The 21,213-nt window shown below is 49.7% G+C and overlaps 9 protein-coding genes across 9 annotated transcripts; 3 read left to right on the forward strand and 6 right to left on the reverse strand.

Annotated features, from left to right (window-relative positions):
* Positions 1-52: 52 nt before the first annotated feature.
* Positions 53-1,411, reverse strand: C8Q69DRAFT_301826 (ubiquitin C-terminal hydrolase L3). Its single transcript, XM_028627159.1, has 2 exons — positions 1,021-1,411; positions 53-925 (listed from the first exon to the last, which is right to left on the reverse strand). The coding sequence occupies exons 1-2, from the start codon at positions 1,070-1,072 to the stop codon at positions 225-227; spliced, it is 753 nt and encodes a 250-aa protein (XP_028484358.1). The 5' UTR covers positions 1,073-1,411; the 3' UTR covers positions 53-224.
* On the reverse strand, positions 1,333-2,874 carry C8Q69DRAFT_471193 (putative mRNA decapping hydrolase). The gene is made up of 3 exons (XM_028630890.1): positions 2,613-2,874; positions 1,850-2,506; positions 1,333-1,791 (listed from the first exon to the last, which is right to left on the reverse strand). Exons 1-3 carry the CDS (start codon positions 2,677-2,679, stop codon positions 1,547-1,549), a joined length of 969 nt encoding a protein of 322 aa, XP_028484359.1. The 5' UTR covers positions 2,680-2,874; the 3' UTR covers positions 1,333-1,546.
* Positions 2,875-3,499: 625 nt separating this feature from the next.
* On the reverse strand, positions 3,500-4,155 carry C8Q69DRAFT_445635 (putative ribonuclease H2 subunit C; the record flags this gene model as incomplete). Its single annotated transcript, XM_028629077.1, has 2 exons — positions 3,500-3,774; positions 3,828-4,155. The coding sequence occupies 2 exons, from the start codon at positions 4,153-4,155 to the stop codon at positions 3,500-3,502; spliced, it is 603 nt and encodes a 200-aa protein (XP_028484360.1).
* Positions 4,156-4,416: 261 nt separating this feature from the next.
* Positions 4,417-5,799, reverse strand: C8Q69DRAFT_471198 (ribonuclease H-like domain-containing protein). Its single transcript, XM_028630891.1, has 2 exons — positions 5,286-5,799; positions 4,417-5,212 (listed from the first exon to the last, which is right to left on the reverse strand). The coding sequence occupies exons 1-2, from the start codon at positions 5,618-5,620 to the stop codon at positions 4,603-4,605; spliced, it is 945 nt and encodes a 314-aa protein (XP_028484361.1). The 5' UTR covers positions 5,621-5,799; the 3' UTR covers positions 4,417-4,602.
* C8Q69DRAFT_471199 (hypothetical protein) lies at positions 5,800-6,849 on the forward strand. The gene is made up of 2 exons (XM_028630892.1): positions 5,800-5,867; positions 5,926-6,849. Exon 2 carries the CDS (start codon positions 6,005-6,007, stop codon positions 6,638-6,640), a length of 636 nt encoding a protein of 211 aa, XP_028484362.1. The 5' UTR covers positions 5,800-5,867; positions 5,926-6,004; the 3' UTR covers positions 6,641-6,849.
* Positions 6,850-8,025: 1,176 nt separating this feature from the next.
* Positions 8,026-9,446, reverse strand: C8Q69DRAFT_508080 (ribosome biogenesis protein Nop53/GLTSCR2; the record flags this gene model as incomplete). The annotated part of the gene is made up of 3 exons (XM_028632944.1): positions 8,026-8,245; positions 8,297-9,244; positions 9,313-9,446. 3 exons carry the CDS (start codon positions 9,444-9,446, stop codon positions 8,026-8,028), a joined length of 1,302 nt encoding a protein of 433 aa, XP_028484363.1.
* Positions 9,447-10,038: 592 nt separating this feature from the next.
* On the forward strand, positions 10,039-12,916 carry C8Q69DRAFT_499455 (pre-mRNA splicing factor component-domain-containing protein). The gene is made up of 4 exons (XM_028632326.1): positions 10,039-10,210; positions 10,264-10,297; positions 10,361-10,701; positions 10,752-12,916. The coding sequence occupies exons 1-4, from the start codon at positions 10,185-10,187 to the stop codon at positions 12,721-12,723; spliced, it is 2,373 nt and encodes a 790-aa protein (XP_028484364.1). The 5' UTR covers positions 10,039-10,184; the 3' UTR covers positions 12,724-12,916.
* Positions 12,917-12,939: 23 nt separating this feature from the next.
* C8Q69DRAFT_301932 (putative histone acetyltransferase) lies at positions 12,940-15,428 on the forward strand. The gene is made up of 6 exons (XM_028627160.1): positions 12,940-13,410; positions 13,496-13,523; positions 13,625-13,689; positions 13,748-13,782; positions 13,834-14,990; positions 15,084-15,428. The coding sequence occupies exons 1-6, from the start codon at positions 13,328-13,330 to the stop codon at positions 15,240-15,242; spliced, it is 1,527 nt and encodes a 508-aa protein (XP_028484365.1). The 5' UTR covers positions 12,940-13,327; the 3' UTR covers positions 15,243-15,428.
* Positions 15,429-16,265: 837 nt separating this feature from the next.
* Positions 16,266-21,154, reverse strand: C8Q69DRAFT_301960 (hypothetical protein). Its single transcript, XM_028627162.1, has 5 exons — positions 20,917-21,154; positions 20,508-20,770; positions 20,187-20,445; positions 19,972-20,136; positions 16,266-19,916 (listed from the first exon to the last, which is right to left on the reverse strand). Exons 2-5 carry the CDS (start codon positions 20,754-20,756, stop codon positions 16,576-16,578), a joined length of 4,014 nt encoding a protein of 1,337 aa, XP_028484366.1. The 5' UTR covers positions 20,757-20,770; positions 20,917-21,154; the 3' UTR covers positions 16,266-16,575.
* Between the last annotated feature and the right edge of the window lie 59 nt (positions 21,155-21,213).

A 21,213-nucleotide genomic window follows, 5' to 3' on the forward strand; every position in this document is an offset into this window, starting at 1 on the left:
AACAATAAGACCTAGATTAACAGCTTTGAACAATCTAAAAATTTAAATTCACATTAACGCCAAATCCGGGTTCCGCAGTAGCCCACAGGCAGTGTACATAATACTTATGCATGAGTCCCAAATGATGAAAATGATAATGATTATTACAGCTCATCTCAGCCATGCGATATGCCATCATTAGATCCATGAAGACCTGCTCGTCCTGTTCCATCTGGTAGAGTAACCTAATCAAAATGCGGTCCCAAACTAACAAGGCTGAACCTCAAGTCCGGATTACCACCTTCCTTCTCTATCTTCAAGAATCTCCTCACACCCAAATCAAGTGCCTTCTCACTCAGCACGTCCTCGTCATCCGCCAGTCGTCCCCGCTCCAACGGACCCTTTCGTCTACCATCGAGTTCCCACAACCGACCATCCCCACCCTTAACAAACGCCACAAAGTGTAGATCTACATTATCTTCCGCCTGCGGAGCTTCCGTATCACCCAACTTGGCTGCGTCTGCGTGTGCGCTCTCCAACGCCTTGCTCTCATACAGCAGATCCGCGCGTTGGATAGGAGGCAATGACTCCGCAGCCTTGAGTAACTGCTCAAGATCGGAGCCAGGAGTGATGTTTTTTCGAGGTTCACCGTTGCTGACGGCGTGTAGGAGACCGATCAGACCACAGGCGTTGCGGATTGTCTGCTTGAACCACATGACGGGCTCTGAAGGTCCAGAGCCGGTGTATTCGGGCAGTTGCGAGTCTTCAGCGACTCGACTGGCTTCGTATGTTGGAGATACGGGGAAAACAAGGAGAAGGGCATGTGCTGGTCGAGGAACGAATGCAAGGAGATCTGGTTCGTCGATTGAGTAGACGTCTGTGAAGCCGAAGGAGCGAGAAAGGCCCAGTTGGTGGACCAGATGGGACATAACTTCAGGGTTGTTTTCTATGAAAGATGAGAGATGTCAGTTCAAATTCTGTGATGTTATAATTTGGATTGGTCCTTCATAGTAGTCAAATAATGAATATGAACGCTCGTACCTAGAGGCACGAAGGCCTTGTTTGTGCCGGGAGCATCCGCGTCGCTTGCCATGGCTGTGAAATTCTGATATACTAGCTGGTGACAACTTGGGTCTGATATTTTCCGCAGATATATTGTTGGATGATGAGGAGAAATGTATTGATTGATACTAAGCTCTAGATAGAGGCACGTCAGTTGCTCATTATTATTGACGCGGGGCGGTTATAGGAAAATGCAAACGCTCCAAACGTGCGGGGAGAAACGAGTGCTTCCCCGCCTCCGCAGCTTTATCAAGTTATCTAGATGTCGTAGTTGGCGAATTTATCTTCCGTTATACAGCGCATTGGAGAAAATGGTTACCTCGTAAAATGATAGAAAACATAATGAGCTATGTGGAACTAGGAGGAGTAAACCATATCTGACTTGATTAGGACCTCTTGAGTAGTTCGATATCCTTCATCACGAGTCTAAACACATGAATCAATCTTGCAGGCCCCGTCTCTTTTTGTGTCATAACTTCTAAGGATATGAACAAATGTGTAATGTCTATTGCACCACGGGCTTCTCCCCACGCTTCAACGGCTCAAAAATAGTTGTCCATAGTTCATTTGCTTCCCCAAGGAAGTAAGTCAAACTAACATCGGCCATGCTGGCATCATCCCCCCCAGCAAGTGTTTCCAGTTGAGAGATAATGTTTTCAAGTCCGAAAGCCTTTCCGGTGGCTTGTGTTGAACCCGCTTCCAGCATAACATTAACGATGTGAATGTGGAAGTGATAATAAGTTGGTTGATCTGTTATGTTCAGTATGTTTCCAGTGAAGTAGCAAAGATAGATTAACACTCAACGTACAATGAACGTAAAGTTTCAGCTGGTCCTGTTCAAGCTCAGGATACATTTCCACAGTAGCGTCCAGAAGCCTCTGTCTCAAATATCGTAGCCAAGGAATGTGACTCTTCCTCAAGTCACGCAAACTCCATATATCTCGCCTCTGAACTAAAGCAAGTAAATGAAGCGATCCAATGGTCTTGCGGTCCCAATTAAGGTCCGGGAGCATCAAGAAGCCATCTTCAGGACTATTGCCTGGCTCCTTCAAGATCACGTCTTCTTGTTCCGTTTTTCCTTCTAGGATGTTGAAAATCCAGTTCAGCCTTCCTTCCTCTCGTTGTCTACTCATGTATGGCCTGACGTAATTTTTATAGACCTCTGGGGTCTCGGTGACCATGCGCACAAGCTGAGCGGAGTACTTCTTAATGTGCTTATCTGTGCACGGCCAGATAAGGTTGAGTTTGAGATCCGGAGGTTGGGCGCTTGCAGTATCACCACCAGACGATGCCATATACCAGCGATAAATGTCATTGTCGCCCAAGTTTGTCACCCGTGATATGGCAGCATGGAAAGCTCGCAGGACTTCTACTGATTCGGTAGCGAACACGGCCCGTTCTGCTGTCAGGATGCCCTGCTTGCCCGAAATTGTACCTAGAATAGAAATGCGACGACCATGCTGGTCTGTGCGGTACGAGGATATCAGTTTATCGCGTGTACTAGCGGTATAGTTCTCCTGAGAGGACGTATATTGCTGCGAAACTCAGAGTGTGAAGGCCAGGGATCGAACCTTGGTTAAGGAGTCTCTCGACCTCGAATTGCGAGATCAGAGCTTCCGGAGTGGTACCCCCGGCCATGTCGAAGGCTTCAAGGTACTACTCACGCTCAGATAAGAGGTATGTTAGAGTTGTGATAAACAAAGCAATTTGTGTCGGCAGTCAACTTTCGTCGACTCCAGATTATTTATTGTCGGCAGAATCCAAAGGCGGTCAGGGACGCTAAACTGCGCTGTAAATATATGCCTGTTATCGGCAGTTAAATTGTGAAATAGATACACGCCTATCACATAATGCAGGAAAGTATCATGTGTCATATATCGCAGATCTTGCCTATATCGCAATCCTTAGATGTCTAAGAACTGCCTCCGTAGCTATTCCGGACAACCAGGAATGATTCTGACGGTGGCTATCTGCATCTCCTCTATCTCTTTCGGCGACATCAAAATTGGGCCGTCTTTAGCCTGCGTTGGGTTCCCGAAGGGAGTTTGTTTTCTGGGTAGGGTTGCGGAACCAGTAAATTTCTTTTTCCATCGCAGTCCGAAGTCTTACCCATAGGCGTCGCCGTAGTTTTGAGACGCTCACTGGGAAATGTAGCGACATAAACACATGACATAAACACATGCATGTGCTATGAAGTCTTTGCGCCGAGAGGTTCAAGACTCGAATTGAGAAGCATCGGACCCTGGAAGGCACTAAACGGTCACATCTGTGTTGACCACAATCTAGAAGCGATGCGATTCGCTAGGGTCGTCTGTTATCACGGCATAACTTCCCCGTAGCTCTATTGTATAGCATGGAAAGCCACTTCCGAGGCAATGGTGACAATTTAGCTGGAAGTGTCTTTGCCCTCTCCCTCAGTCGAAGCTTCCGGACTCAGGTGCATCTGCCAAATCAGACATCAGACGTCAGCTTCTGCAGCACACGGGTATAGTATAACATCTGGGAGAATTACCGCCTCTGCAAACTTTATCCACTCTTCTACGCCCTTGACAAAGGGGTCATCTGCTGCTGGCATGATTTCATGGCCCCAGACGACGAACTCGTCGAATGTAGCCTGGGTCTCAAGAACCTTGACGGGCTCTTCCCGCTCCTCGTCCTGTTCGCCATTCTGCAGTTCCGCCTTTCTGTTCGTCTTCGGATGTAGCACCCGGTCCGTTGGCATCGCGACGACACCTAATAACCATATCAGCATCATATGATAGCAACCTAAGTAGAAATGACCATACCTTTATAGCCCTCCGGAATGGCAACACGACGAGCGCGTAATTTTCGCCCTCTGAAGTGCGCGGTTTGAACATCTCCTTCGTAATTGACATGTGTCAGCAAAGAACGAGTAATGTTCCATGAGAGCGCAGAGCGCAGAGTCCTAAATTCAAGGCACTCGTGGAGGAGTATGATACCATTTTCATCCACCAGAGGCTTCCAGTAGCGCTCAAGAGATTCTAGAGGACCATCATGATGTATGCGACAAGGTAAGATATTCGGAGTAGATGTATTCGAAGACTGCGTGTCCGTCTCTGGGGAGATACTCTGTGCTGATTGAAGTGCAAACATTTCTGCGACAATGGAAAGGAACGAAAATGCACTTGTAGGCAGTGTTCGAATAGGTTCTCTTCGATGAATAGCTCGAACTCAGTGTTTCCCAGAATCGGTGTTAGAATGCTTGAACACGATGTTCTTCGCAGGGTCTTCTGCTCGACGCGACGCGACTACTCGCGTTTAACTACCAATTAAAGTGTGGAGAAATGACCGATAAGGTAACGCTTATCAGAAAGTCCTGGTAAAGCAATGTGCAGATTCACTGAAGCTATTTTGCAATTATATCGAGCATTATAGTATGCATTAATGACCTTCCTCCTCCGATTATATACACTCATGTAGTACAGACACCGCTATTGATCGAATAGACCAAAGAACCAAAGTCTTGCTAGATTTCGGACACAATTTTCTACACGAAACGTTGGGGTATTATTCGCATACAGTAATAGTAACACATGTTCTTCACCTCTTTCGAGACTTCTTCTTAGGTTTCTTCTTCTTCTTTGCCGGACTGTCCCCGTTTTCCTTCGCTTCCGTCGTAACCCGGACGGGCCACTTCTTCGCATGCTCCCGCTCGAACGCATCCTTATCTCGTCTGAACAGCATCATTGTTGCTCTGGCATCTTCAACACTGGAGTGAGCGCCTTCTTGGATCTTCAAGCCCAGGAGCTCTGAAGCCAGGACCTTTAGACGCGGAGATCCTCCACCTGCGAACTTCCTATATGGTGGATGCTTGCTTGTATCTCTTATGTCCCGTTTAGGATGGGGCAGGAGGAGAGCATCGAGATCGTTTCGAACTGCATGGCCGACTAAAACTGTGCCCTCGAGTATTTTGGCTACATCCCTCTGTACTTCCTCCAGCGAGCGTGCCTCGAGCATATGCTTTGGTAATATTCCGCTGACATGTGTGCGCCAATCGGTGACCATTTCTTTGGGTCTAACAAAGGAGTCGTAGACTTGCTCGCCGTTATAGTTGACTATACTTACTCGAGCAAGGACAGAGTCATTGTCAGGATTAGGTCCGACACCGACCATTTCGCAATCAATCGCGACATATTTTCCTATTTCGACACTATGAAAATAGTCAGAGGCGTTAATGCATATAAGAAGGGCATGACAAAGGGGAAACAAGGGAAATGACTCACTCGGGAGATAGCCCTGCATTGACTTGTCCATTCCGTGAATCGGCTTTGGGTGTCGAAGTTGCAGAATTCCTCCGCAACGCAACCTCTGTGACTGTTTCTCGCACCTCCTTTGCCGCATCCTTTTCGGTTTCCTCCATCGTCCTCTTCCTTTTCAGAGATTTATGCTGTCCCTCAGTTTTCTTCCCACTGACGCTCTCTGTCCTCCGCCGTTTTACTCCATTTTGGCTGTCACGGTCCGAGGTCTTGCGCTTCGTAGAGGTGGAGACCGAGGGGTTCTCCTTTTTCAGTTTCTCTTGGAGCTTTTTCCAATTGCTGGATAAAGTTTTGAGCTCCATTCCAAATCGCTTAACGAGAATCTCTTAAGCTTCCATTTTATTGTCAAGGTGGGACAATAATTCGAAGTTCAATTCTGGTCGGAGATAATTTTCGGAGCGGGATTCTCAATCAAGTGGATGCAAACGCGGCAAACACGATAGCGGCGATTTTCCGTAGATACTCTTAGAACCCTTTTCCTGTTAGCATTCACCCTCAAAAAGAAACGTGAATACGGAGATGTGTGTTAATATGCCACCAGATTGATGAGTATGTCTAGTACTCTTGATACAGTGTAGCTGCTCTAACATGTTGAGCCTGTATGTAGGTTGTTACCTGAACTCTCGTCCAGATACGCCTTTTTGGACTATCCATCCCCCTGAAAGTGTTCTTAAAAGCGATTGCCAATGCCTCCCTTGATCTCAGTTTTCTCTGACTCGGAGAGTCCGGAACCTTCACCTATCGAATCTTCTGATTCCCCCAGTCCAGAACCTTTACCTGTCGAATCGTCTGATTCCCCCAGTCCAGAAGCTCTATTTGTTGAATCCTCTGGCTCCTCGAGCACCGGATCTCTATCGGTTGATTTCCATGGTCCCTCTCGCTCTCGGGAGAACTATGATCGGTCGCAGGTAGCTGATCAACCACGTTTGCCCTGGGAATGGAATCCGAGGGGTAAAACAACAGAACTCTACACCCACACGGCCGTTGGGAAGTGGTGGTTTCATGGGAAGAAGGACATTGAACGTCTCAATCCCAACAAGCGGCGTGATATTAGCCATATTGGTCGGATTATGGAGACCGAGTTAGGAGAGCAGTTATTTGGGGATAATAGATGCACTGCCTGTCAATTCAACAAACAGGAATGTTGGGTTTATTCGACAGAGGGGGCTCAGCAGATTAGCCGGCCAGGGGATTCCTGTGCTCGCTGCCGATTGAGTGCTCGTGCTGGGGGCTGCAGTCTATCCAAGCGACGTAAACGGGTCATTGAGCCACCTGAAACCGGCAATAGGGGGTTTGTGCCTATTCAAAAACGCATGCGTTAGACTCGGATCGTATGACATTTTTGTCTTATCAATTGCATAAACTTCATGAATTAAGCATCAACTATGTACATACTTGATGGCAAGCGGGTTTGCCATAGGCCGAATGCTTCAGAGTGTCTCAGAAGGTTTGAACTGCAAGAAATTCCAGGCATCAATCAATATGTTGCGATTTACCAGGTTTATAGTACGTATACTTATCGTACACAGCGTTCGATCAGTCATTGACCTCACGAGCGAACCGGACCTAGAGCCTGACAACAGAGAAAGTGAATTATATATGAGGACCAAGCACGTTCATCAGTCCTCCCGTCCTAGAGGTCACAAGTCCCTGCAGATCGATTCAATGCCTTTTTACCTATATTAAACCCCTGACCACCTGAAAAATATATATTTTCTAAATACATATTTTTGACGCAGATTCCGCATGGCAGATTCCCCTGCAGACCACCGCTGATAACGTTCGCGTTACGAGCACGTAGTGTTGTATCAAGAAAGAGCTCTCAATCTGTCAATCCTTATTTTGTCTGGACCTGGTGAGTTTCCCCGTGTTGAGTCAAATTAAGCCGCAGGCTCCCAGTTAAAGTCGCAGGGTATTTATGCCTGAACCGTTGGAATTTCTTCCCACGCCGGACTATATCTTAAGCTGGTCGACCACCCAACCAACCCACACCCATCTAGTCTCTGAACCTTCCCCATATCCTCAGAGAGGACTGTAGGGGCTTGGCTGCGGATTGCCCAATCTATCAGCGTTGTAACCATACCCGAGGCAATTAACCTGGCCACCACTATCTTTCGAATCAGTGGCTTGGTAGCTGACAGCTTAAGGGGTTTCCCGCAATTTGAGTGTGTCGCCCAGAGAGATCCGGACTAGCATTTACTGTTTAGAGGATCACCACATCACCCTTTCGGGCTGCTGTTCGGCGCAGAGTTGCTGCGGCTGGCAGAAGCAATAATGGTTTACGCCTTGTGGTGCCCTTCCGTCAATTTCTTTAAGTTTCAGCCTTGCGACCATACTCCCCCCAGAACCCAAAAACTTTGATTTCTCGTAAGGTGCCGAACGGGTCATAATAGAAACACCGTCCGATCCCTAGTCGGCATAGTTTAAGACATCTGATCGTCTTCGATCCCCTAACTTTCGTTCCCTGATTAGTGAGATCATCTGTGATTGATCTTCTTCCTCATACTTCAATCTAGAAGTTATCGCGTGCTGGAAGATTTGGAACACCTTGTTGGTAGACGTATTGTTCACTCGGACAGGATATCTCTTTTGTGAGATTTGAGTTTATTGATTGCATTGGAAGTGGAAATTCCAGTTTTTCGTGACGTTCCTGTCAAATGATGAAATTCCTGCAGATAGGCTAATATATGCACATAAGAAATGATTATTACTCCAACCCAGGAACCTTGAAGTCCTTGTATGTCCACTTCTCCGTCGTCTTCCTCTTGGCCTTCTTTGGCTGCGTTACCGGCTTTCGGGACTCTAGCTTTCCATTGACAATCAGATTCCGGAATCTATCATCCAGAAGATTACCCTCTGGCTTGAGTAGACGAAGCGATTCCTGGAGCTCGTCCGGCAGCACAACTTCTACTGGCTTCTCGGGGACACTGACGGAGTAATTAGCACTATAAATATAGGTGTGGTCAGAATATACTCACGGATTCTTCCCAAGAGGTCGTCGACGCAATTTCGTGTCGTCACCTTCATCTGAAGAGTCACCTCCCCGTTCCTGGCGTTTCCTGCGTTCTTCTTCTTCCTCTTCGACCTTCTTGGCGATGCTCTTGACTTGTTCTGCTTGTTGCTGTCTCTTCTTCATTTGCTCTTCCCACTTGGCTTTCCTCTCAGCTTCCTTGCGCCTCTTAATCTTGTTCCTCTGAGACTGGGTCTTCCTCTCGGGTCTCTTTTTATTTAACCACTCAGGCTTCTCGTACTCGCTCTCAAACCCTTCCCATGCACTTTCGTCATCGGATTTCACTTCACCATCGTCACCCTGAGCTTCAGCCTCCGCCCTTTTGCGCTGTCTCTCCTGCCATCTTTGCTCATCCTCAAGGCGCTTCTTCTCTGCTTCTACCGCCCTTTGGCCTTCCTCTGCCAGGAGTCTATCCCAGTCTTCGAAAGAGGGATTGTAACTTACTCCTGCGTCAGGTTTCTTCACCGCTGGAACAGGCTTTCCGTTGGCGGTAAGAGAGATTGGTGCCTTCTTTATCGTAGGAGGGGCCACCTTGGACTTGGGTTTCTCTAGGAAGTCAAATTTTGGGTCCTCATAAGCGGTTGTCTCTTCCGTGTCTGCCCAGGGATCGTAGATCTCATCTCCCTCTTTCTTCGCATCGGGGTTTCCTTCTCGCGCAACCTGCTTCAAGCGCAGCCATTCCTTGCGACTGACGTAGTCACTCTTGTGCCTCTTCGTCTTTGGCTCAATGACTCCATCGGTTACTTTCGAGTTTGCTCGCTTCCTGCTATCAACGGCGGGAATTGCAGATCGCTGGGCGATAATCTCATCGGACTTCAGAGTCTTGTGGTGCTTCAGGTATGCTTTCCGGATTTCTTCTGAACCGGTAGTATCGATGGTGAAAAGCTCTTCTGAAGGTTTCTCTGCAACGACACCTCTGTGCAAATGGGACTCTGTAAGCTCAAGAACACCGAAGATCCATTGGGTAAATAAATAGAGCCTTACCCTTTGATTTCTTCTTCCCTCAAGGCCCGGAGACCCTCTTGAACCTCGGAGACGTCGACATTCTTCCGCCACGCCTTCTTGCCTTTCCTTGAAGGCTGCTTATATTGGTGAGGAGCCTCCACTGCGGCCGACATGTTGACAGTTATCCCAGTTCAGATTATGACTGGGCTTTTGATTGTTCAACCGATGCTTTTTTTGAGAGTCGAAAATCCAAAAATTCTGGACCGCCTAGCGCGGGGAGGACGCTAGTGCGGCTATCGCACCAATAAGCGCGTTGGTCTGGATCTTTATCAGCTTCTGATCAAACTGCGATTTCAGTATCATCCTCAATAGAGATACAAGCGCTCGCATTTAACATTTCCTTTCTGAGTCTGTGATACGTGGAGGAACTCTGTGAGCGCTATGGTAATCTGCAATATCTTGTCTACCTCCTCACTGAAAATGGGCAGTTTGGGCCGGGTATCTACGCCTTCGCTATGAGTTATATTTCCCAGACAGATAACAAGCATCTCCATTCCATCAGAGGACGTACTTTTCTCATATTGATGTCAAGAAAGCCCTGTAGACCTGAAATCAATAGAAGATTCGCCAATAAATTTAGTATTCGTAGCTGACGTTCATTGGTCGATCAGCGCAAACGCGACGGCCAAGTTGGTCTGTATCGCCACCCGCAGCGCTTAACCCTGCATGGAAGCGCGTTCGTCTGCCTTTGCTCAAAACGTCAATCAGTCACTCATACCTTGAGTGAGCTCCGTCCATTCTTTAGCCGTGGTGCTTTCATACCTTTTCTGCAGATTCGCATAGTTCCTGTGTTCTTATCTTTTTGTCTTTCTATCAGCTTCAGCTGGTGTCTTCACCAGAGACCCTGCGCCATGCCTGTCGTCAAAGGAGGCGTCTGGTAAGTTGCATCCTCGCCTCAGAATGAACTCTGCAGTTCCTGACTTGTTCCAGGACGAACTTGGAAGATGAGGTGCTCAAGGCAAGCGTATGTCTATCCATCCACGAAAACGTTTTCATCGATGACCGCTGCTGACATCGTCTTTTATAGGTATCGAAATATGGTCTTAACCAGTGGGCACGAGTGTCATCGCTGCTTGCGCGAAAAACGCCAAAACAATGCAAGGCCCGTTGGGTAGAATGGCTGGATCCAAGTATCCGCAAGATCGAGTGGTCGCGCGAGGAAGATGAGAAGTTGCTACACCTCGCGAAGTTGATGCCGACGCAATGGCGAACGATTGCGCCCATTGTTGGTCGCACGGCCACCCAGTGTCTGGAGCGATATCAGAAACTCCTAGATGAAGCAGAAGCTCGGGAGAATGAAGAGCTTGGTTTGGGAGGCCCAGGAGCTGAGGCTGCTGCTCCCAGTGCAGATGATGTCAGACGGCTACGGTATGTTATGTCCTTATCTTAGTTTATCCAGATGCTAACAGTTATCTCAGTCCCGGAGAACTCGATCCGGATCCTGAATCTAAGCCTGCCCGACCAGATACGATCGATTTGGATGAGGACGAAAAGGAGATGCTTAGTGAGGCTCGTGCCCGTCTAGCAAACACTCAGGGTAAAAAGGCCAAGCGGAAGGCCAGAGAACGGCAACTCGAGGAATCACGTCGGCTGGCCGTGCTTCAGAAACGGCGCGAGCTCAAAAATGCCGGTATTAATATCAAGGTCGTTACCCGCAAGCAGGGGGAGATGGATTATAATGCGGATATCCCATTTGAGAAGCCGGCAGCTCCGGGATTCTACGACACTACGGAGGAAATAGCAAGAAATGAAAGACAGCGGGAGATGTTTGATCCTCGAAAGCAACAAGCCAACAAGCGGAGAGGTGATCAGGACGATGAAGCGGAGAGGAAGAAAAGGAAGAGCGACAAGAACAGCAATGCTGCGGCATTCGCGGCAGCCGCAAAGGCTGGACAGATGCAGAAGATCCGTGAAGCGGAGCAAAGCAGCAAGAGGAGGCCTCTTAACCTGCCCGCACCTCAGGTCAGCGAGGGTGAACTCGAGGACATCATCAAGATGGGCATGGCAGGAGATAAAGCCAGCAAAATGATTGGGGACGAGGAGGGTACGAGGGGTTTGGTAGGAAACTACTCAGCCATCGTTGGCGGAACGCCTATCCGGACTCCTCGTGCTCCCGCAGAGGAGGATCATATTGCTAACGAGATTCGCAACATCAGAGCTTTGACGGAAACGCAGTCGTCCTTGCTGGGTGGAGAGAATACTCCTCTTCACGGTGGAGAAGGCTCTACTGGTTTCGAAGGTATTGCGCCTCGCCGCCAGCAGATTGTCACTCCAAATCCTATGGCTACTCCTTTCCGTCAGGCGAACGGCGTTGGCGCAACTCCTATGCACGGAGGCATTGGGCCTGGTGCCACGCCTCTACGTACACCGCGAGATCATTTTGCTTTGAATCGGGAAATAGGCGGTGGACAGCTTATCGGGAACACGCCTAGAGAGGTCAAAATGCGGGAGAACTTCATGCGACAGCAGCTTCGTAGTAAGCTATCTTCGCTTCCGAAGCCAAAAGAAACAGAGTGGGAATTGGAAGAGCTTCCCTCGGAGACGGCAGAGCCTACCGCAGCGGGTCCTGAGGGCGAGGAAGATGCCGCTGAGCGTGACAGACGGGCAAACGAGGCCCGTGAAAAGGCCGCCCAGGCTGAGTTCAAACGCCAAACTCAGGTCTTCCAGCGTTCATTGCCACGACCCAGTGTTCTCGACATCGATGCCTTGATGCACCGGGCCTCGCAGATTAGCGATCCTATCGGTAGTCTAGTTGCGAAAGAGACTGCTCTTCTCATCGCCAATGATGCGCGGAAACACCCTGTCCCGGGAGCAAAAGTGGAAGGGAAAGCTCCGAAATTGCAGAAGCTTGATGACAGCCTGTTGGATGCAGCCCGGGCAGCTATCACGGCGGAGGTATCTTCGCCCGAGCTGGTGCAACAATGGCAGAGTGATTTCGACAATGCTTGGACCTCGACTCATACGAACTCCCTGCCTGGTCTGGCCAACTATTCTGATGAAGAGGAAGACCCGTATAAGCAGGAACAGCAGATGATTACCGCATTTGACAATGTTTCTGCCTCACTTCTAGCAACAGCAGAGCAAGGGAACAAACTGGAAAAGAAGCTCGCATTACATTACGGTGGATATCAATCTAGGGCGAAAACGCTCCGTTCAAAGATTATTGAAGCGGGCGCAGCGTTGGAAAAAGCTAAGATTGAGCTTAACACCTTCAGCGCATTGCAAGTCTCAGAGGAAGCAGCACTCTCAATGAGACTTGAAAAGCTCCGTGATGAAGTCGCGTTCATTTCGAGAAGAGAACGAGAGGCTCAGGAGCTGTACAAATCTCGAAAAGACGAGCTTGACGAACTGGTTGCAGCTGTTGGAGGCATGACCAATGGATGGCATTAAATTTTTCTTCAGATAATGGTCAGCCAGATATGTCTTATGTGCATTATATCCCGCGGAGTCGGTTCTAGGATGTCATCTAGTCTTGTATAAAAAATATTCTTCTACGTATGTAATATTGTGTGGCCACTTGTAATTCGACTTACAGGCAATCATCCCCCTTCGAAGTCAGAAATCTTGGAACTGTTAGCCTACATTGACTATACATTACGTTGAAATGCGTACATATATTTGTAGTGGTCCTGATGTGTAAGAGTAGAATGGTGTCGCTCATCAGCATAGAAGAGCTCAACCAAGTAGATTCAAGCAGTACAACTTTTTTCCTTTGACGGATGTTCAGATGTAGAGGTGTTATTGTCCTCCATGAACTACGGCACGAATACTTATGGCTACAAGCGGGTGGCTTTAACTGCAAAGGCGGGAACGGAAGGCGACGCAACAGGTCTCACTTAGGCTTCAAAGAGCCATTCCCGCAGTGGCGACCCTAGCTAGCAACTTCAACCTCACCAGCAGCGCCATCTGCAAAAAGTCATCTCAATCTCAACCACGACGCCATTTCCATCACAAAAATCCATCTTTAATCGAGTAAAATCATCTTGCGGACACGATGGGCGGCAGAGATTCCCATGGCGAGGTCTCTGGCACCCCCGATCCCGTCGAGAAAGGGTTCGCCACCCTCAGCTCGCTCAGGTAGGCACCCAAAATCTCCAAAAGAGGGCTTTATGACATTCCCATCCCCGATTTATACGGTCGCATGTGCTGATTTTCATGATAGAATCGGTGTAAAGGCTATGGTTGAGAAGGTGAGGCATAGACAGCAAATCCTTGCTATGCGTGATTTTATATCACGTGATCGTTTCCATTTCCGGTAATATTGACTGACTGACTGACTTGATTGATATAGGATGGCGAGCTTCGCAAAGCAGAGATTTTGTCTATGAGACAGCGAAAAGATGGACCTAATTTCTAGTATGGAAGTCCTCATGATTCTGTTTATTCAGTCCGAAATTATTAACGTGCGTTACAGCGTCCACTACGTCGACTTCAATAAACGTCTTGATGGTAGGTTATAGAAACGCTAATCTTTTGGGAGTGATACTAACATTTCTCAAGAATGGGTTCCTGCATCAAGAATTGATTTATCGAAAGAAGTCGAATGGCCTCTGCCAGAGAAGCCCGAAAAGAAGAAGACCGGTGGAGCAGGCAATAAGGCCCCAAGCAAGAATAAGCGCGCCAGAGCAGACAGCCGAGATGTCTCTGCGACGCCTGACTTGCTCACGGGCAAGAATACGAATGTCGGAAAAGCACAGCGTCCATCGAAAGCGGGCGGGAAAGAGAATCGCCTGGATGATATTCCAGCGAACATCACCGGGTCTGAATCTGTCTCGGTATCTGGCACACCCAAGCCTGACTCTGAGGATATCGAGATGGCCGATGCTAGCTTCACGGAAACCAAAACTCTTATCAAGGAAGAAGAAAAACAGGACCAAATGTCCCGTGAAGAAGAGATCGAGAAGCTACGGACAGGTGGTAGTATGACGCAGAACCCGATCGAAGTTCACCGTGTTCGTAATCTGGATCGTTTGCAGATGGGGAAGTACGAGATGGAGCCTTGGTACTTCTCACCATATCCAGCCTCCTTTTCGGATGCAGAGATGGTCTACATCGATGAATTCTGTCTCAGTTACTTTGACAACCAGCGCGCCTTCGAACGCCATCGTTCCAAGTGTACACTCGTCCATCCTCCTGGCAACGAAATCTACCGAGATGACTATATCTCTTTCTTCGAGGTCGATGGACGACGTCAACGCACCTGGTGCCGCAATCTATGCTTGCTGAGCAAGCTCTTCCTTGACCACAAAACACTCTACTATGATGTCGATCCATTCCTCTTCTATTGCATGTGCACTCGAGACGAGACTGGCTGTCACCTGGTCGGATACTTCTCCAAGGAGAAGGATTCAGCAGAAGGCTACAACCTGGCTTGTATCTTGACGCTTCCTCAGTACCAGAGACGTGGATTCGGTCGCCTGCTCATCTCCTTCAGTTACGAACTCAGCAAGCGAGAAGGAAAACTCGGTTCGCCAGAGAAACCTCTCAGTGATCTCGGTCTGCTGGGATACCGACAATACTGGCGAGAAACACTAGTCGACTTACTCATGCAACCTGGACGCGAGGCAATCAGCGAATACGAACTGGCGACCCTTAGTTCAATGACTGAAAAGGACGTCCACGAAACCCTGGTTGTTTTGGGCTTGTTGAGATATCACGTACGTCCCCTTAACCATCAATTCTTCCCCAGACCGAAACAAACTAGCACTTATACCCCTAGAAAGAATACGAAGCTAACAATTTTCCTATAGAAAGGTAACTGGGTAATCGTCCTCACCGACGCCATAATCGAGCAACAAAAGAAACACCTCGAGAAAGAAAAAGCCAAGGGCGTTCACAAAATCGATCCCGCAAGACTTCAATGGAAGCCTCCTGTCTTTACTGCTTCTAGTCGTACCTGGAATTGGTAGCGCCTTGCTTCCACTTTCAGCTCTCTCTTTCTCTCTCTCAGTCTCTCTTTTTCAGAGAGATATATACTCATGTCTGCTCAACATTTTATTATCATCGGGGCGGTTTTCATGTCTGTGGGATTTACCAGCGGGATGGCGTCCTTGTTGTCTTTTTCTTCTCGTCCTTCGTGCTCGTGGTCGGGTTTGGTCAATCTATACGTTGTTTGGAATTCGGTGCCTCTGATGTTTTTTTTTTGATTGATACCTTGTGTATGGATTTCGTTGTTAGGTAGATTTTCATTCTATCTGATTATTTGTTTTAATTATTCCTACTTACGAACTATATTCGTTGCCATTACGCTATCTGGAAGTAGATCCGTTAAGATCTACGCATCACCACGCTAGACAGCGACTGTTTTCCTCTCCGAAGAGAACCTCGACTTCTATGATATTCCCCGACCACAGGCCAGAGAAGACTACAACATGGAACAAGAGAATGAAATGTAAAAAACCCTTCAATTCGATTTCATTTGCTCCTGCGTGAGCCGCGAGAGAGCAAGGGAGAGAGAGCATGGATGAGAGAAAAGAATTTGCTTTCCTAACACGCCATAACAAGCTGATAAACCTCCTGTCCAACGCCGCCTGCCCCCCTAGTTTCCCTTTTTGAATCGACAAAGCAGGATACGCCAATGAGAACAATAGTGTTGTCGGGATGATCAGGTGTAGTGTACTCATGGTGGTGCAAGGCACCCATCCATTTCAGGAAAGAAAGCGTGATAGAAAAGCGAATTTCGAGATTTCAAACGAGTCCCCCCGCGACAGGGTAGAGAAAGAGAAAGGTACTAGGAGAGGGCCAGGCAGAAGGACGTAATATCGAGGACATGGATCGCGCACATCGAATATGACAGATACAAAGCCTTGCAGCCAAGATGTTCTTGTCTGATCCAACAGCAATGAGAAGATGGGTGGATCATCAAGAGTAGCAATAGCATTAAGCTGACGACACCGCAGATCAGATCTCGAGGAGCGAAAGAAAGATGCAGGGCCCATGGCCGCATATTGCAGATTGGAAAAGACTGCTCTGTCAGAACGAGGACATGATGACACTTCAAAGCCAGTACTGGCGAAACATGTATGGTATTAGCGGGGAAAGAGAAATTGTTATTTCAAGGAATAAGGGGTTACTGCGTCACCGCGGATCATCTTGGACCTATGGACGGCAGGTTACACCCATCAATACTGAAACAGTAAACTTTGGTCGCCCACGCATAAACGATAAACAATCCCATGAGATGAAAAATTAGACTACGGCATGGCCGCCTTCAGATCCGAGAGCGCTCTCAGGGAAGGGGCTTTAATGAGCAACCCCAAATGCAGGCGAACCCCAAGAGGCATTTCCGAATGGAGCCCGAGGGGAACTACCAGCAGCGTTGCCAGAGGCGGAAGCATTCGACTTCTTAAAGTTCCGATTATGACCGTGGCTGCTCGACCCTTCGCTCGAGTTCTTCGTGTTCTTCCGAGACTTGAATCCTGATGCGCTGCCACGCTGTCGCTGCCCGTGGTTACCGGCCTTTCTCGGCAGTGTCACAGTTCTCGTACTGTCATTGCCTGGGAAATGAATGATTACATGGATATTACCAGAACGATCTTTATCATGGAATCCAAAGTTGTAAGGCTCAACGCTGTGGACCTGCATAGGTTTCAGGTACTTAGAGCGGAGTTTAGATGAAGACGGGGGAAGGGCAGCCACCCAAGCCGCCGGAGGTGCCATATTTGGCACACGGACAACAGGTAGAGAGCCAGCCTCACGATCTTCAAAGATGGCTTCTTCCTCCTCGACCTCCTTGGATGTCACTTTTCCGACATCTCGCAGAATGTCGCTCTCCACATATTGAGGGAGTGAGACAGCAGCGGGCGCAGGCTGTGACTGAACATCAAGAGGTTCTTTGGTAGCGGAGGCAACCGCAAGAACTTGCTTCTTCTCCGTCGATGGCTTCTTGCCAAAAAGACCGTTGAAGCGGTCCTGCCACGAAGTTGTGCTTGCAATGGGCTGGGGAACGACTCGAACCGGTGGCGAAGAAGCGACCATAGAGGCGAAGGTTGGAGGCTGCTGTGGCGCCGTCGGTTTGGGAGGCAGTTTGACAACAGGCTTTGGGGTAGGAAGATGGACTAGAGGGCGATCGGTATTTCCGGTGTAGACGGGATGGCTGGATACTTCCTCTGGGGGAGGTGGGGAGGGGCTCCTAGAAAGTCCACGGTCTTGAACGACAGGAGGCTTAGGCTGTTCCACCTGATGAGGGAAGAACCTTGAACCGCGCCCAGCGGCACTGCTGAAAGCACGCGAGTGATGTTCAGAGAACGGCAAGCTCCCAACAGCGGGATCGAAGGCGTGCAAGGGTGCCACTGGAGCTCCAGCTTCAGCGGTTCTGCTAACACCAACAATCTGTCGCGAACCGACATGATCACCCGTTCGAACTTGGCGCCAGGTCTCATTGAAACTGACCGCTATCGAAGAGGGACCATCATCGCGCATAGCCGCAAGTTCGCGGTGGAATCGCTCGCTCTCCTCCGCCTCACGTTTTGCAGCGATATTGTGAAAATTGTTCCAAGCTGTAGTCTCACCAGCACGGGTTAGGTCGTGCTGCCTCTGAGCTGGCTGCGAGCTCGGAGGTGCAATGGGCCCCGGTCTAACGACCGGATTGACAGACTCTGGCAGCGGAGATATAGGCATGCTATCCTGGGCAATCCCAGGAGGTCCTGAGAAAGGCTGCGGGGCGCCCATCCTGTCGTCATTCGTATGTGGCGATCTGATAGACGACTGGTCATTAAGGCCAAGGTGACCGCGGAGAGGGTGATCGCCCCCTGTGAAACCAGGAAGATTCCTGTCGAAAGCACCATTCCCGAGAGTCTTGTCACTGCTCAGTGGTTTCCAAGGATTTGGATCGGACGATGGGTGACCACCAATTTTCGGCCCGGAAACCCACGGGCTGAGGCTGCTTCTCCATTGAGGGCCCTTCTCGTCAGTCAGAGTCTCCCTGTGTGCTCCGACCGGCTGCGCAGGAGAGATATCATGTGGTTGGCGCAGTCCGTTCGATTTCGACATATCCGCCTTCGGTTCACGTGCGGGAGATGGGAGACGACGGCCGTGAGGTGCGGGCATAGACTTGTCGGATGCTCTCTCACTCGCAGCGACGAGTTTCTTCACCGTGTCAGGATGGTGAACCTTCATCATGCCGTACTGTTTAGGTTCGCCAGTAGGTTCGGGGACCGGTGGTTTTGGGGGTGAGTGCGTAGTTGGTGCGGCCGTCGCAGGAGCTGTTTCCTTAGCAGGTGCCTTTGCCGTCGAAGATGAATCTTGAGCTTTGGGTTCCTCCTTCTCCGATGGAGGAGGTCCCAGAGCCTGAAGCTTCAACCTGATTCTTTCGCGACGTTCAGCTTCCTCTCTCTCCTCCTGTTCTTTCCGCCTCTGCCGTGCTTCCATGGTCTTCTCTTTCATGATGCGTTGCTGCATTGCGACAGGATCTTCCTGAGGAATCTGAGGCGCTGCTGCGGGTTGCTCCGTAGTCATGGAGTCTGCTACTTGAGGGGCAGGGGCCATCCCAGGTGATGCGTAACTCATGTTTGTAGGCGTGCGTGCCCGCCAAACCCCGGCACCCTGGTGGCCAGGAGAGACGCCGCGCTTAGGTATTTCATTTGGCGAAACAGAACGCTCCAAAGCTCCATTCACCTGAGATCCTCTTCGAACATCACCCGGCTTGGAAACAGCATCAGGTCTACCTAACGACATCCGACGACCAAAGCTTCCGCTCCCTCCACTAACATTAGAGGATGTGCGACGTCGATTCCAGGGGCCAGTCTCTTGAGCACTTGCCCGATGGGTCTGAAATGCTGCAGACGGTTCTGCAGGTCCAGTCTGTTCGTGATGGGAGGGCCTTTGAAGAACGGAAGGAGCCCGGAACGGCTGATCACTGCGCTGAGGCCCCCTCCTCGTATCGGAGACCGGTTCATATCTACCTGAATGAGAATTGTACAGCTCCCGAGGCAAGTTGGACTGGCCCTCTCTCCAAGATCGATTGAAGTCATCCGCTGCAATTTCCTTCGCCGGGAGAGGACCATTTCCAGCTTCCTGGACATGAGACTCTCTTTTCATGAGACGCGACGAAGACTGTGGTTGCACTGGAGGAATAACGGGAGAAACCTTCTCCATAGGAGGGAGAGGCGCCCACGGAGACTTAGTGGGCACAGGAGCTGGGCTTTTGGATGTCAAACCAGACTTTTCGCTTGCTCCCTTGGATGCTGCCATGGCATTCCTGGCTTGTCTTTCGGCACTGGCTCCCAGTCTAAGAACAGTAGCGTTAGGCCCAACAGAGGTAGTGGATTTCGTCGTAACGGACTTGGTTGTCGTCTGAACTGTTGTCGATGGTTCTGGCGCAGGTGCAGTATCTTTGGTATCCTTTCGATCTTTTGGTTCTTGGCTGGTAATAGTGCCACTTTCCGCATGAGCTGTAAGTGTGATCTTCGTCCCATCATTCCATTCGATAGTTTCCGGGGCCCAGTCATCTTCATCATCATCAATATCCGCCCATTTCGCCTCCGTCCCTCCTCCGTCTTCCTGGATACGAGACGTCATGTGTATGCCGTATTGCTGCTTGAGCTCTTCATCTGTCAGGTGTCTGGTCGGAGCTGGCTGGGTCGCTAAAGGAGAGCAAGTGTCAGTATAGCCTTGGAACAGAAGCAGATGCGTACGTACGTCTGTTCTTATTCCACACCTGATTCGGATCCGGACCCGATGCACCACCAGCTCCTGCGCCAGGAGTTCTAGAGGAATCCCGTAAACTGCTCGTTGTTTTAGCGACCAAGCGCGGCCGGGATGTTGACTGTGGCGTAGTGGATGGAGAAGGAGAAGCTAATGATGCTGCTCGCATTTAGTGCTATCCCATCAATACATGAGAATCTGAGGATTACCTTTCTCGCTGACGATCTTGGATGTGAGTACCGAGCCTGGAGTCTTCGGAACGCTAAACTTGGCAAATGATACTGGCTTGAAACTTGTTGGCTTCTTCACAGAGCCTGTGCGCGTGTGATGCCTCCCATCGGTACGGCTGGTATCGGACTCTGATCCACCCTGCGAGCCTGTATCCTCACCACGGTCCGACCCCGATGCCATCCCATTTAATTCCAGAGCCCTGGACTCAACCGGCCCTGGACCATCCTTTGTGAAATCCTGCTCATAGATCAGTAACCACGGCTGACAACGATGTGGACATGCGATCGCGAGGAGCTTACGGCTGTCGACCGTCCCGAAGCATTTCCACCGTCGTCCGCACCAGGAGCTGCCTCAGCAGCGCCTGACCTCGAATCGTATTCCGCGCCTGTATGTTTCTCGTTGTGTTCAGTGGTAGCTGTATCTTTAATCTCCCCCACGTCCCCTCCAGCAGTGTTCTTGTCGGAATTGCTCGCAGGAACGTCGGAAGGCGAAGGCTCGCCGCCCGACCGGGTTTGAGTTACCACATCGTGGCTGCTCTGCTCTGCCATAACAATACTCGAATCTGCAGGGTCACCCAAGGCCGGGTCATCGTTAGAAGAACACTCTGAAATCACGGGTAATGAAGGAAGGGTATTCCGGGTCATAGTTCTTTTTGTAGAGAACGAGCTAGGTATGCATGAGGGGATAAACAGGCGGGCCAAGCTATACCTATCGTCAGGTATCAAGAATCGCCACGGTGACTGCCGGCTTTCACAAAACAGGGCCTCAAAAGCCTCTCTCTGGGTGTCGGGTCGCAAGGTCTAGGAGATGACGCACGGCACAGGGCGCTCGACTTGATAAAGGAAAGATTCGAGCTCTGAGGCTGTCGGCGGCCGGCGAAGATGGGATATGACGGTAACGCGCCGTAGAGGGATCCGGGGGTCGCTCGCGAAGGCGTTTGTTGTCTGTAGACAGATGATGGAGGTGGAAGCATTAGGAGCGGTTCACGGCTAAGCTGAGGTGGCT

The sequence above is a fragment of the Paecilomyces variotii genome (genome assembly GCF_004022145.1).
Source record: "Paecilomyces variotii strain CBS 101075 chromosome Unknown C8Q69scaffold_7, whole genome shotgun sequence".
Lineage (NCBI taxonomy): Eukaryota > Fungi > Ascomycota > Eurotiomycetes > Eurotiales > Thermoascaceae > Paecilomyces > Paecilomyces variotii.